At 43.0% G+C, this 14,596-nt stretch overlaps 1 protein-coding gene across 1 annotated transcript in view; it reads right to left on the reverse strand.

Annotated features, from left to right (window-relative positions):
- Positions 1-3,195: 3,195 nt before the first annotated feature.
- STON2 (stonin 2) overlaps positions 3,196-14,596 on the reverse strand; it is a 60,700-nt gene continuing 49,299 nt past the window's right edge. The window contains exons 4-6 of the mRNA XM_082484845.1: positions 11,238-13,073; positions 4,779-4,981; positions 3,196-3,356 (exon numbers count right to left, since the gene is read on the reverse strand). Of these exons, the coding sequence (XP_082340971.1) occupies positions 3,273-3,356; positions 4,779-4,981; positions 11,238-13,073 (2,123 nt within the window). The 3' untranslated portion in view covers positions 3,196-3,272. The remainder of the gene's footprint in view (positions 3,357-4,778; positions 4,982-11,237; positions 13,074-14,596) is intronic.

Here is a 14,596-nt window from a genome sequence, read left to right on the forward strand (position 1 = left end):
GGCACGTTTCCTGCACGCAGTGTTTGAGTACTACAGAACTTTCAAATAAACCGAAGGACTGTGATTATATTGTTCTCAAAATGAGTACTAAACTAAAACTATTCAAAGAGATTTTTTTCTCCCCCAAGATAAAAAAAAAATAAATCATCCCGACTACAGGCATAGCTTGTATCAAAATCATTTCTACTACTCTAAAACTGACAGAACTGAGCTCTTTTCCCCTCACTCCTGTCAACAGTCTGTCCAAATTACTACTGTACCCCTATAAATGAAGAGTATATGGTTCATGTAAATAAAGTTCACACAGTGACAGTATCTAACGCTGAAATATTGGCACTGTTTAATCGAACAAGAACAGTGGAAGCCTCAAAAAGATCACTTAGGATCTCGGTGTTCAAATGCTCAGTGCCTGTATGGGTGCTGGACTGAAAAGAGAATTCAGTGGTGATGCCTGGTGATCCCAACACTAGAATATCGAAAAGATTTTGGTTGTTAGTGCTCTTTTGAAAAATCAAACGACTTACTCTATTGCTTCAATAGGAAATAAGATCTTTTGAAACTCTGGCCGAGGTATTAATCCTAAACTCTTGAAAATCCAGTGGCAAGTACACCTGAAAGATATTCTCCAGAGATCAGAATGGATTAAAATAGCTGTTTTACAAACCAGAACACTTTTCCAGTTTTGCCTGCATAACTCCATGAGGATTGGAAGAAATACGTCTGTCATATAACTAACTGCCTAAGAGAGATCAGTGTCAGGCCTTTCTTTCATGCACTTTGAATAAAAAACAGGACCAGTGATGGAGAGGTAGAGAAATTAAGTAAATCCAGAAACCTTTAATATGATCATCTTTCAATTTTGGGGGCATGAAATATTCTGTGGCTGGAGTATGATAGAGACTGAATAGTTTAAGAATTCAACAGAGATGGAAAATGACATGCCTTTGAATTTCTCCCCTCTTTAAGGAGTACAACATAATTTTGTTTATTTGCTATTACTTATTTGTGTTTTCCAGGGCTGGGGAGCAATAGGCAAAAAATTCAGACACCGAGCCTGCAGATCAGAGCAGGGGCTCTCCTGACTGTTTCTTTCACAAAACTTTCTCTCACTTCCTCAGCAACATCTCAGCACTCCTTCAGCTTGGTTTTGTTGGATTTCTTGCTGAAACTGTACACTAGGAGCTGCAGTGAAAAACAGGGAAAACACCCAGAAGTTCTCTGAATGCCTCTGAAAAGAAGAGTGAATTTCACAGAGAGGAGTTGCTGTGCAACTCATCACAGCCAGACTGTAACAAAGCTCAGAATCACTCATGAATTCAGCCCCGTGCTCTCAGATATTTCACAACCTATACAAGTTATCACCTAATAAATAATGATTCTTTGCCCTTGATCAGTAATTTTAATCCACTGATCTCGGAATCCTTTGTAAAAGTTAATAGTGTTTCTCCACGTACAGAGAGATGTTGCAAATGCTGAGTACTAACTGGCGTGCTCCGAGCGAGGAGCTCTCAGTAGGACTACCTGTAACAGATAAGTACATGCTTATTAAGAAGTCTTAGAAGGACTGAGACTTTACATACTTACAGTGGTGTACCTGTGTATATATAAATCACTAGGTTGATCTAGGCCTGGAATTTAGGTGCATATAAAAAGGCATTTAGACGTTCCCTATAATTTGTTTTAAATTCTACCACTATAATTAATCTCATGTTTTATTTGGGATCTTAACATTGTAGTGATTTTGATAGGAGTCACAGTGCACGTAGTAATTTTCTGTTATATGAAATGTAAAATAAAATAAATTTATAAATCTATTAAAAAGCGCTTTATTTTTAATTCCTTATGATTTTAATTTTCATTGGCAAGGCTTTCCAAATGTATGACTTTAAAGTCAGCAGTAACCTTTCAAGAGATGAACGATTTAATAAATTACTTTTCTTACATTTAAAATTCCCTGGAGACAAAATATTCTGCAAGCCATGGAAACAACTACGAAAAATGTATTTTGAACACTGTTTTATCTGAAAATATATATGAAGGAGTAGTTTTTGCCTTCTGCATTTTTATTTAGAAATAAGGTTTAAGACTTGCTGTTACTTTCAGCTAAATGGAGATCAAAAAATCTCCATGATGGAAGCTTGGTTTTAATTTTTGAAAAAAGATTTTGGGTCCCAGTTAGGGTGGGGTTTATAAAGACACAAGTTACTTATATTGTAGGTTCAAGATAGAAGATGAAAGTATTGCACTGCAAGCAAGGACAGGCTTCCAAGGAGTTTCAGGAAGGCAAACAACATTGTCTGTTAAGGTAATCATGTTCTGACATTTTCAATAACCATCCACCTTACCCATCCAGAAAAACATAAAAAAACCTACCCCCCCCCAAACCAAACCCCAATGTTTTTCCCTTAAATATCTTTCTAGGCAGGAATGATCTAATATTATCAAAGTCCCTCCTGTATCACCTCTATTATAACACACATTCCCTGTTACTAGCAGCTATAACCATGTTCAGTCAAGATAACAGAACAGCCCAGACTCACAAATAAAAATTTTAAGAAACTGCAGAGATTTTCTTGTAACTTGTGCAGCCCCCATGAAAATGGGCACAATGACATGTTGTTGTTTAGAGGATGAGACAGGAAAGGGTGAATAGAAGAACAGCTACATAATTAGCTGTCCTGCCTGTAGTTCATCTGCTTGCCCAGCTACTATGTTTAAGATGCAGAGTTTGCTGATTCTCCAGAATGATGCTCAGGGTTTTCACTCTGTTGACAACTTCAGAAATGAGATTTTGTATCATTTGTCACTGGATGCTCCCCGAGTTTTATTTGGCAGTTCAGCAGGAAGCGAATCTGCCAATGACCAAACCAACAGGCACACAAAAAAACCGCTTAACGTAGGAGGGCAAGATTGTAAGTGAGATAAAGGCTGCTTTCTGGTTTGGCTGTGGTGGTGGCCAGACCATACTTCAGTGCAGAACCTAGACAGTGAAGAGGCAGAAAAGGCAGGCTTGACTGAAATACGAGTCATTCTGTCTATACTAACTGCACTTAAATCATTCCAGCAAAAGCCCATGGGTCCGTTCCAAACAAACCACTGGCGAGCTTCTTCTCAAAGTATGGATCATCTCAAAGAAAAATAATACTCTTCAGAGAATTATTTTAAAAGTAGTACTCCATACTTCTTAAAGAAAAATACCAAAACCCTGCAAGTCCTTTCTTCCAGGTCTTTAATTTGACCACCCCTCTTGGGACCAGCAGACTGATCTTCCTTCACTGCGTAGCACATTCATTGACATTTGCAGTATCTTCTCCCTTCAGATCCTCATTCAAGCTTTTTTTCTGCTCTATTTCGACCTGGCAGAGGAAAAAAAGGGAGAACATTTGTAATGAGAAAGGAAAAAAAAAAAGATTCAAAAATCTTCCTTAGTGGTGATTTGTGTCCTGCTCAGGTGAAGAAACTCTTGGTAAACTGAAAGGGTTGTGAAGAGACACAGACCGAGGAAGTAAAACTGGATTTGATGTACTATAAGTGTTTTCAGTCTAACACAAACGGTTTTATGATTTAACAGTGTCGCGACATCATTTGTAGAAGAGATAACGACATGCAGAGAACCAGTCTCACATGATGTTATATTCATTCCCATACCCAGCTGTACTCTGAATCCAAACCCAGAACCAAATCTGCAGAAGATAGGTGGCTTCCTAAGTGACAGCAGACGACCAGCCTCAGTTTTAAACTCTGCAAAGACTGATGTATAAAGCAAAGAGATTAATTTACAAAATGTACATCTACATTTGTGTTCTAAATTTCAACACCTCCAAAAACTCATGGATAATCCAATGTTTAATTCTTAAAAGGAATACTTAGGAAATTCAAATACCATCTCCAGGGATTTTAAGAGACTACTAAAAATGGAATTACAATTACCATTAAAAATATTTGCCATGAGAATCTTTTCAGTATCTCTCATCATAGCCCTTAAAGAAGGCAGGTAGGATGCCAATTTCTCTGCTGAGTGATCAGCTAACATGCAAATGTTGGCATACTGAGATTCTTGGCAGGTATATACATACTGCATTTTCCCATCTGCTCCCCTCCTCAGGGCAGGCAGGAAGAAGAAATATTTAAGCACAGAAATAACACGATCCTTTTGTCTGCTGTAGCACTCCCACTGTAGTACTCCCATGGTAGCTGCTATGAAGTGCAGCAAAACTCCCTGTTCAGACCGTTATCATATCAGCTAATCCCCAGTAGCTGGCTGGGTGTATGTGTGCACTCTCTGTCGTGGTTTGGGCTGGGCTGGGCACTAAACGAACGACAGATGCTCTCTTTACTGCTCTCTCCCCCTTCCCAGAAGAGAAGGGAGAGAAAATAAGGGAGGGACTTATGGGCTGAAAACTAAAACTACTTTAATGAAATATTAATAATAAAAATAAAAGATAATAATATATATATAAAAGAAAATAATGAAATGTATACAGTATATACAAAACCAGTATGGAGCTCCCAGGATGACGATCACGTCACCAGCAGGTACTGGGAAAGTCCTAGACTGGACTCAGTGATGGACGGGAGCTGAACTCAGGATCTGGACTCAGGAATGCACGGATCAGGATCAAAGGCAGTTGAACAGACATGGGTAGGTACTGCACAGAGCCTGGCACGTGCCACATTCACACCTCATCTGCCCATGGCATTTTATTTGTCTGCCCACACTCTTCCAGACAGCATAGCACGCACAGTAGCCCTGGCAATTGCCACATGCTCAGTTTTACCTTGTAACTGTAGTGTGCTGAATAGTTGACCCACTTCCTCACATCGGTCTTGTCCTCAACAGAGATGGACCGAACAGTGGCTTTGGACGCAGAAGTGGTGGGCATGTCAAATTCCACATCTACATAGCGGACAAAACTGGAAGGCACTTCCCGGTCAGAGCCAAGCTCTAGGTGACAGAAGAAGCAGTGAGGATGGCCAGAAACTGGAAAAAGAGAGCAGACAGACATGAAAGTTGTGCTGGATGGATCAAAAAAGACAACATCTAGGAGGAAGCAACATCACAAAACTGCAGGAAACCCAGAATCGGCCTAGGTGAACTACTTTGCAGCAAGTGACAGTATCTTACCTGCTTCAATAATGTTGGACTTCCCAGAGGAACTGAACACAATAAACTGCAAAAAGGACTGATGATCACTCTAGTTTGCTTTTAGTGGGTGAAAATACAAGATGTAAATCAAGCATCATGGGGTAAAGGTATTTCCCCTCTTCTGATTCCCCCAGTGTACGTAACATGCTAAGTACGTTGTGGCACATCCTTCTGAAATGTCATGTATTGACAGCAAGCAAAGGTGGGATTCAGCAGACATTTCACATTTATTTGAAACTGTTATCCCCATTTTTAGCAAAAGAAATATACTGGAAAAGGTTAAATATTTTTTCTGGTCTCAAAAAGCAAATTTGTGCACAGCTTGGAACTAACTGTTTATTCCTTACTCTAACTCACGACAAAGTGGCTAGTCATTAAAGATGGCACGGTGAGGCAGTAATCGTATTCATCTCTGTCATCTACAAATGATAACCTTTGTCGTCATTTTTTTCCCATTTGTTTCGCTGGACAGCAGCGATGTTTAAAAATTAGAGTAGGGTCTGCAAGTCAAGCTAGGTTGGTTTTATTTCTGCCTGCTGCCAACTCCCTAAGCTCTTGAGCAAGTCATTTAAGGTCTGCGCCTCAGTTTCTCTGTCTGCAAAATGAGGATGAGAGCCTTCAAAGCCACCTTGGGCCTCCTCATTGATGGGATCCTAATATTTAAGTATGCGTAAAAGAAAGTAAGGTATAAATAAATGAACAGAATCCTTGTCTGCCACTGTTCCAGCCTTTAGGATTTCTGACTACTTGTTCATTGGGAAAGTTCTTCTCCATACAGCTCAGCAAGGTGTACAGGACAGAGAAAAGGAAGGAGGAAGGCAAGCAGAGTGAAAAGAACTGGATGGGGAAAGCCCAGAAGCTGCCCCTGGCAAGAGGAGGAAAACACTGCCTGTGAAGGACTTGCAAGCCTGGGCCTTGAAAAGGAAGTCAGCTCCTCATCCAGAGCTTAGCCCAAAAGTCAGCCTGGTCGAGCTGAAGCTTGAAAAGCAACATGTGGGCTTTGGAGATGTTACTTGTCCCAACAGGATGAAATGGAGCAGTCTTCAGTGGGCATAGGCATTGCAACATCCCACTTAACCTCTGAAATAGAGCTGGAAAAAAATATCAACATGGTGTAAGTCTGGGTAAAAATTTCATCTTGAGTCAGCCTCGTAGTTCCAAACAGTCTACCCAGAGTTTTCTCACAACTGGAAAGTTTATAAACTTATGTCTGTGCGGCAAATCCAAGGAGAGGCTATGCAGTTCAGCAGAGACCACAGAGATATGCAGCACCACCGCAGAAGCCAAGTTCTGAATGAGTGGGTGCAGTATCAAGCAGATATAAAAGCTTGAGTTCTGCAAGCGTTAAAATACATCACTCGCTTTTCATCTGGATTAATTATCCCAAGCACAGTTGCCCTGGCTCTAAAGCGAGATGGGATCTCTCTCTGACAGTACTTCCCACCTTTTCATACCTGGCGCACAGTTTTTCTGGATAAGAAGCAGCGATGCACAGCAGACCTTCAAGATGATCCCACCCACCGTGGGCTAGCAGCAGCCCCATGTGCTCTCATGGAGAACATTGTGCCCTCCAGCACGGCAGGGCTTTTGCTTCTGCCCAGTTCTTGAGCTTGGCTGTGGTGGGCACACCTGTGGTGGCAGTGCCTTCAGCCCCTGCCATGGGATGCTTGGGTGCTGCTGCACACACCTGGCAATCACTGCTCTCTGGCATTGTGTTATGAAGATGTCTAAAAATGAATCATCCCTGGCTCAAAAATTCTGTGTTCAGCACCCAGTACTGGCAACCAGCTCCCAGTCTCAGGCTCCCCATCCATTCCTTTCTCTTTCCTCACCCTGTACCAGTCTCAGCAGACTCCTCATTGTAACCCTGCCTGCTCATCTGCTTTCCTGTGCTTTTCCTCTGGTTTCCCATGGGTTGCTCCCTCCTTCAGACTGCCTGGCTTGCGGTGGAGGCCCACGGCAGCCCAGGAGAGGCGGCTCTGTGCCCCATGGCTACAACATGTTCAGCTTGTGCCGCTATGCTCCTGAGCTGGTACGTGCTCAGTTGCTTTGGGGATGGATGCATGCGAAGGTAACACTGGGAAGCGTTTAACTGGGCTTGAACACACCGTGTGACAGCTGCTTTGGAGATCTGAGCTTTTAAACTCTTCATAATTTCAACTGGACAAATGGAACCAGCAACCACTCTTCTAACACATCTGAATGTTGGTGGATATTCACAGCCTCCCCCCCTCCAAAAAAAAAAACCAACCCAAAAAGGAGGGGGGGGGAATATAGGGAAAAAAGGCAGAAAAACAAAATTAATGCAGTCCAATCAACAAAGCTATTTTTCAAGAATTTAATTTCTTCTAGTAGGAGTACCCACTAACAGAAAAGACCATGCACAACACTAAAAAAATTATGGACCATATTAATTTAAACCAGCTCATCATGGTAGGCAACAAGATGAACTGATGAAGAAATCAGCTCCTCCACCAAAGCTATAGCAAAAATACCAAGCATATCAGGCTTCATTAGTGTCCCGAGCATAAGGCACACAACACACAACTTCTGTAGACCTGTTTGCTTAACAGAGTCATTCAGAGCTCTTTCTCTAATGGACAGGTACGCTTTTGAGTAAAATTAGGAGGAAATTGACAGACTGCTTTTGTTTTGCATCTCTTGCTTCCTTGAGCTACTAACATTTCATTCTGACAATCAAGGATCTGAGAACATAGTTTTTATGTATGCACAGGTTACCATGATTGGAAGGAATCTGTTCCAAACGACTCTGATGTCCCAACATGTTTGGATTAAAGGATTTCATTTACTTCACAAAGTATACCAGGCAGCATGCCTGGGATCCACAGCCAAACCAGGCCAAAGTTCGAATAACCAGATCCAAGGGTTTGTGCAGGGGCTACATCCGTGCTCTGCTGGAAGAGCGTTTTCCCACGATCGAAGACCGGGTGGATGTTTTCCTAATGTTCTGCTGGAGGATTAAAAAAACCCAAACATGCGGAGCCCAGCCAGCTGCAACTGGAGCTCTGCAGAGCCTGTAAATAGGCTTTCTTTATCAACTGCTTTGATCATATTAATTGTGGATATGAGAAGGGCAATAAAGTTTAACAAGCTGTTTTGGAAAGGATTTCAGCAATGTGCTCAGCAGAATCCTGTCCATAGATTTTTTTTTCTAAGTCAGACCATAGTCAGAGTACACACAGTCCTTCATTTGTCTTATGCTTTTCCATGCCCAGTCACAAGCAGATGCTTTGGCTACAAAATAATACAGCCAGCGCTGATAACACGTTCCTAGAGTGAGAGTGCAAAGGGCCCCATCCCATTAGAAAGCACAAAGAGAAAATGTTTGGATAAGACAGCGAAACTGCTGAAATAATTCTTAGCGATCTGGGTGCTGGGATACTCCAACCTGAATGCAAGCAGTGAGCTACGGGAGGGACCGACTATCCTCTCCGCTGCGGGGCTGTGGTGCTGCCTGCCTGTCAGGACAGATCACAGGCAGGGCTGATGGTGTCCTGCACCTCACGTCCACGCAGGGCCCGCACCCGTCTGCATACAGGGAACGAAGCGCAAGAGGTCCAAGTGGCTAGCTGGAGACCTCTGGAGATGCTGGGATCGTGTTTGCAAGGGGTGAGGTGTCAGGGCACACAACGTGGATGAACAAAGGGTCCCACAGTAAGTCTGTGCCTACGTATGTACTTCTTTGGTAGGCACATGGGGCGGGCAGATGGGCACGTGTGCTGGAGGCAGTTGTGCAATGCATATGCCCCAGGTTGCGTAGACAGGTTGTGTGGCCTCTGGAGGCAGGGCGGAGCTGGAGGCTGTGGCTACCTGTGGCATTTCTCACCAGCCACAGTGTGATGCCACCACCTCTCTCCTGCTGTGGAGTCCCAGGCAGCAGAGCAGCTCATTAGCAGACCAGACGTTTACAGAGGAACCAGAGTGCTGTTTGAGGTGCCACAGTAAGAGAGCATGAAGTGCGAGCCAGGGGAATGTTTTTATACTTAATGCATCACTTATAGAGACTTCTGCAAATAGGTGGAGGTAAGTTATTATATGACTTGTGGGTAGGGCTAGATACAGCCAAGCATGCACAAGGTTGGGAGTAGACCTACACACATCAGTATCATGGGGTCAGAAGTGTATGTGGTCCATCAGGCAAATCTAAGGAGTGGGAATCAATGCTTTTGAGTACCATCCATATCCCTCTTTGTCTGCCATATACTTTGAGTAAGGAAAACCACAGGACAAGTACTGTCAAGAAATGTAAACAGTCATTGAGAGGCAAGGTCAGATTCAAACGACACCTGGCCTGCCCAGTCATCACTTTGGGATTCCGTCTCTCTCATGTACCTCGTGTGTCCTGGCCAAGGCAGTGCTTGCAAGGCCCTTCCTTTCCCTGAAATTACATCTGCCCTGACCGAAGGGGTGAGGACACTCTCTTCCTCTCAGGATGTAAACAAATACTAACTGCCCTGCTTTCCGCACAGTGACACTGATGGATGGATGCTCTGTGGCTGGGCTCCAACAGCAGCGCCAAGTCTGTGATGCATTTCCCCCTGACACAGGGCATAAAAGCCTCACGCTGGGAGAGACGAGATCCAGGAAACAGGAGACATAGATCAACATCTGCCTCAAAGTCGCCATGGGTAAGGGAGCATCACCTCGCAGGAGACAGTAGAGCCAGGACTTCTGCCTCTTCTCCTGGTTTGCTACTGGTATGTTCTGTGATTGTGTTAAAGTTTAGAGGCTTTCATTTCCCCAGCTGTAATGTCTATACGGTATACAGAGATCCTTGGAGAAAAGATGCCACAGAAGGCCCAGTTTCACAGCATCTCGTTCCCAGAGCGCATGCAGATGGCATAGTGAGATTTTCCTCACAAGCCTGTTATTGCTCATAAACAGCCCGAGGTTAATTTTTCATTGTGATATTTCTCTCGCGTTCCCAAGCTCTCTTCTTATGCCCTGCACTACAGAAAACACAGAGCCTTCACTTTTGTCAATGATATCCCTCCAAATTTCTAACCTATGGTGTAACCTGGCATCTGTGGGCCGAAATACGATCCAAAAGATTAGAAGACTTGGATCACTGTTTTGCTGACACTACAGTTCAAACTCAGCAAAAACATATGTCCTTAGAAAGTGCCAAATCTGGTACAACACTGAACTTTCAGGGAACACTGAATACAGAAACCCACCCAGTCACCCAGCTGCATTACTAAAGCATTAATACTAAAAAGTGCACCTCATTTGTAAAAACTAGGCTAGAACAGAGAAATCAAGAAGCAGAATTCAGTATGAATAAAAATAAACCCGAGTTGTCTGGCTTTATTCCCCACCATGGATGAAAGGCAGGAAGTGGAATGACTGGCAGCGATGTCCAAAGGGAACAGTAGCTTGCTCATATTATTTGAATGTTTAATTATGATCACGTTTCTAGAAATACAAACACTTGTGGGTTTTATGTTGGTATTCTCTCTTCAGGTTTAAGCTGTATTTACCTGTCTGCACTGATTATAGGAACATAGCCACAAACTGGTGTTTGGAATTTTTATTTTTTTAATGGTTGCACAATGTCTTCTGTCCTTTTTCAGTCCCCATTCCAGACAGTTGGGAGGCTTTGGTCGTGGGATACACCTTGAAATATATAGCACTGGCTCAGTATGCTTGGCAATACATGGAAATCACATGTGCTGGAACTACAGCAATTTATCTGGTCGTGTCATTCAGCCCCGTAGCAATAGTATCTTGCCTTTGCAAGTTACCTGAAAAAGCCTGCTGCCAATAACAGTGCTAAGCACACAGAGACGTTTGATGCCTAAGTCCCACAATGTACTCATAAAAGCAGAGACAGAAGGCATATTTTGGCATCAGGAAAACCTAAACCTGTTTTTATCATTGGTGATGTTTGTAGGATATGTGAAAGTACTGCAATGAAGGGCCAGACAAATGCTCCATGCAACTAACTGATGTCCTTTGGTATACTACAGAGGGTGATTTATCCCTCACCGTGTAAACACAGTATTCCCTATCTTCCCAAATACATAACTCCTTTCACTTTACTCCTGCAGAGACGGTATGCGCCACTCACCTGAGTTTTTGTCAGGCAGTCGGTTTATCCTCCATACGATGGAATTAAAGGCATGCTCGTATTTGGCAGTTCCCAAAGTTACTCTCATTACTGGCTCAGAACCAGACAGACTGGTTGATCCAAAAGTGGCCCCCTTGTTCACCTTGGCTTTCAAAGATTTCTCCCCCAGGACACTCTCCCTGCGGAAGTTCTTCACCCACTCGTTTGGCACTGGGTAGCGGATCATCACATTTTCACAAGGGACCTGAGTTAAAGGGTCACGGTTGGAAGAGAACCCAGTGGACATCATCAGCCAGCTCTGCACCTCCACCTCCGCACCATTGATGCTGGCAGCTGTCCTCAGAGTAAAAGGCAAAGTTTTCTCAGCAAAGACAGTTCTGAATCGCATCAGTTCAAACCGGCAGGCATCCAAGGGGTTGAACAGGATAATACGGGAGTTATTAAACATATCCTCATCTACACATGAATGGAACCGACAGCTATATAATTTAATCCACTTAGTGGTAGTAGTGGGCATAATATCCTGCCTTGCAACTATTTCATTCCCTTTGATCAGAATATCATTAAGGCCCAGTCTGCATTCTGCCAGGCCAGAAAGGAAGCTGAGAACATAGATATGGGTCAGCACACTGTGCTGGAGAATCACACTGTCTCCTTTGGCCAAGATACCACGAAACTCATCCCTGACATCAACTGTGATTTCTTCTTCTTGATAGTTTAGTCCCACCGTGCTCAGATCTGTTGATGAGGCTGGCAAGTTCATCAGTGTGTCCTGCACAGCATTGATGAAGCTAAGGAAGTCTTCATAATTTGTAGTCCCGAGCTTGATAATTTGCTCTCTCTCTGCTGTGTGAGCAATGGCTGGCTTAGGCTGATACTTCTTTTTCTCCTTGTAGGTTGTGCGGTCCAACCGCACACTGTGTATCCTTCCATTCTCATCATAGTTCTGGAGTTTGCGCTCTGAAATCTCATGATTGATTTCAAGTTTGAATTCCCGGAAAGGCTTCTCCAGTCCCTTCTCATAAAAAAGCTGAATACATCCACTGTCAGTCAGCTTGACGTATATTGGTCCCCAGTGCCTGGATGACATAATATTCTTCTTCTCTGGGATCCTGAGCATCATTGGCCATCCATCCTTTGGCTGAGCTGGTGCCTGATTAAATAAGGCTGCATCCAGATCATATGGCATCATGGGGTCATCGTCAGGCAAGGTAGGGCTGCTCACATGATCTGGGTCTCCAATCTGGAGTTGCTTGAGCTGCTCTACAGCATCTGTGTGGGTTACACTTTTGTTTGCCTCATGGAAACTGATGGTATCAGGCTCTTGATGGAGAATAATGAGAGAATCTCTTTGGCTTTTGCCTGGAGCACTGGAGACAGAGGAACTTTTGGAACGCCTGTCTCGCTCCTCGAAGAATGAGCTGAATGGATTGATGGGTGAAGGCTGGACATCTCGCAGAGATTCGTCCAGGAAGGGATTAGTAGCACTCCATGGTGGTGTTTCAACAGAAGGCAACTTGGTTAAAGAGGAGAGATCTAGTTTTTTAATTTTGGAGAGGTCACCCAATGTGCTTTTAGGACGTTCTCTTTTCTTAAAGGATGTAGTGACGTTAAAGTTAACATCTGGAGTCTGTGTTTCTGCAGGTGGGGTGTCTGTTTTCAAGGGAGAAAGGTTCTGCGGTGAAAAACTGACTTCATTGTCATCAAAAGTCACCCAGCTGGGAAAGCGAACTGTGGTTGGGGTAGATGAATGCCCATTCACAGAAGTGTTGTTCAGCTGCCAGTTGACAGCCTCCATATCTACCTCTTCATCTTCCTGGAGAGACGAGGAATTGTCTTTAAAAAAAGAGGGGAGGGGAGGAAATTTCAGCTAATTATTCTGAAGTTACCTAGTTCTCTCCACTAAAAGAAAAACACAGTCTGCATAATAGTTTGCATGCTCAAGAAAGGCCTATTCATATGCTGGGCAAGAAAGATAATCAAAAGACTTGACTAAAATGCTGAAGGGTCTGGCAAGAATGAAGAAATTGGTTCAGCCAGTTTTAAATGGACAGTTTAACACAGAAAAGGAATGCAGGAAAAAATATGAAAGGAATGACAGCAATGATTGTATTGCTCTCACTCAAACATAATGACCTAAAAAAGAAACTTAGCCTCCGTGTTATAGTTAAAAAGCTTCCCTCTCTAAACTTTCAGGCTGCATTTCTTCTCTCCGCTTATCTTCTGTCATTTGCCTGTTTTGTTCCCTCTCTCCCTTGTTCTCATTTTTTTTGCTTTCTGTCTCCATACCCTTTTTCTATAGAAGAATCCAGTGGGGAGAGGGAACGAACATTGAGGAAGAGCACTTCTCCACTGTCCCCACATACTTGTCTGCACATTCTCCATTATCACAAAAGCACACGGGGGTATGGTGAAGGCACCATAAAAGGTGCCTAGGTGGCATTTTTGCCCAGGATGCGTTTAGCAAAGAGACTCTTTGGCTTACCCAGTGGGAAAGAGTCTGCCAGTCCTTGAATATCTCCAAAAACTCTCTTGGAGGAGGCTGTGATCTAGGCATGTATGTTAGGATAAGGAAAAACATATTTTTGACTTGTACTGTGGAAGATGTCCTCATCCTCTATCAGGACATGGCACCTGATATTTTCCCAGTCTCGGGTTTTGCCAAGACGCTTCCCAGAAGCCTGCATCATACTGTGCAATTTCAATCCCAGCTCTATCTGGAGGAGATAGAAGCAGTGCTAATAAGGTGTTTTCCAAAATGTGCACAAATTCTCAGAGTTCAGAAATTAAAAGGTTTTCTTCCCATTTTCTTCCTGCTGGGCTAATGAATCAGAACGCTACTCAAAATGAGCAGCCAGCATGAAATTATACTCTGCATCTGCACCATGGGTTTGTCTACATATGATACAGCAGTGCTAGCACTTCTGCCTTTTGTTTCTGATAAATCTATAGATCCCGTGTTTTACACAAGTCACTGTTCTTCAGTACAGGCAAAATGTGAGTGTAAAATGTAGCCCTTTGTTATGGTTGTACACCTGTGAAGTGAGCATATTTTACAATATTAACAACAACAAACTATTTCAAGTCATTATTTGTAATTGCTACTGGTTTGCAAAAAAGATGAGCTTGATTTCCATTCTGCCTCAACCATAACAGACAATTTGAATTTTTATTACAGTTACCATTTAGAATATGAAATAGGGAATATTCATGACAGCCAAAATCCTGCCGTTAGCTCATTATAATTTCTTGGGTAACTGGATTTTCTGGGCCCCTCAGCCCAGCTGTATGGAAGTTCACCCGACCTTTTAATCTAAGGACAAAACACATCAGGCAAATTTTAAGGGTTATTATAATTG

Source organism: Vanellus vanellus (assembly GCF_965231255.1).
Source record: "Vanellus vanellus genome assembly, chromosome: 6".
Lineage (NCBI taxonomy): Eukaryota > Metazoa > Chordata > Aves > Charadriiformes > Charadriidae > Vanellus > Vanellus vanellus.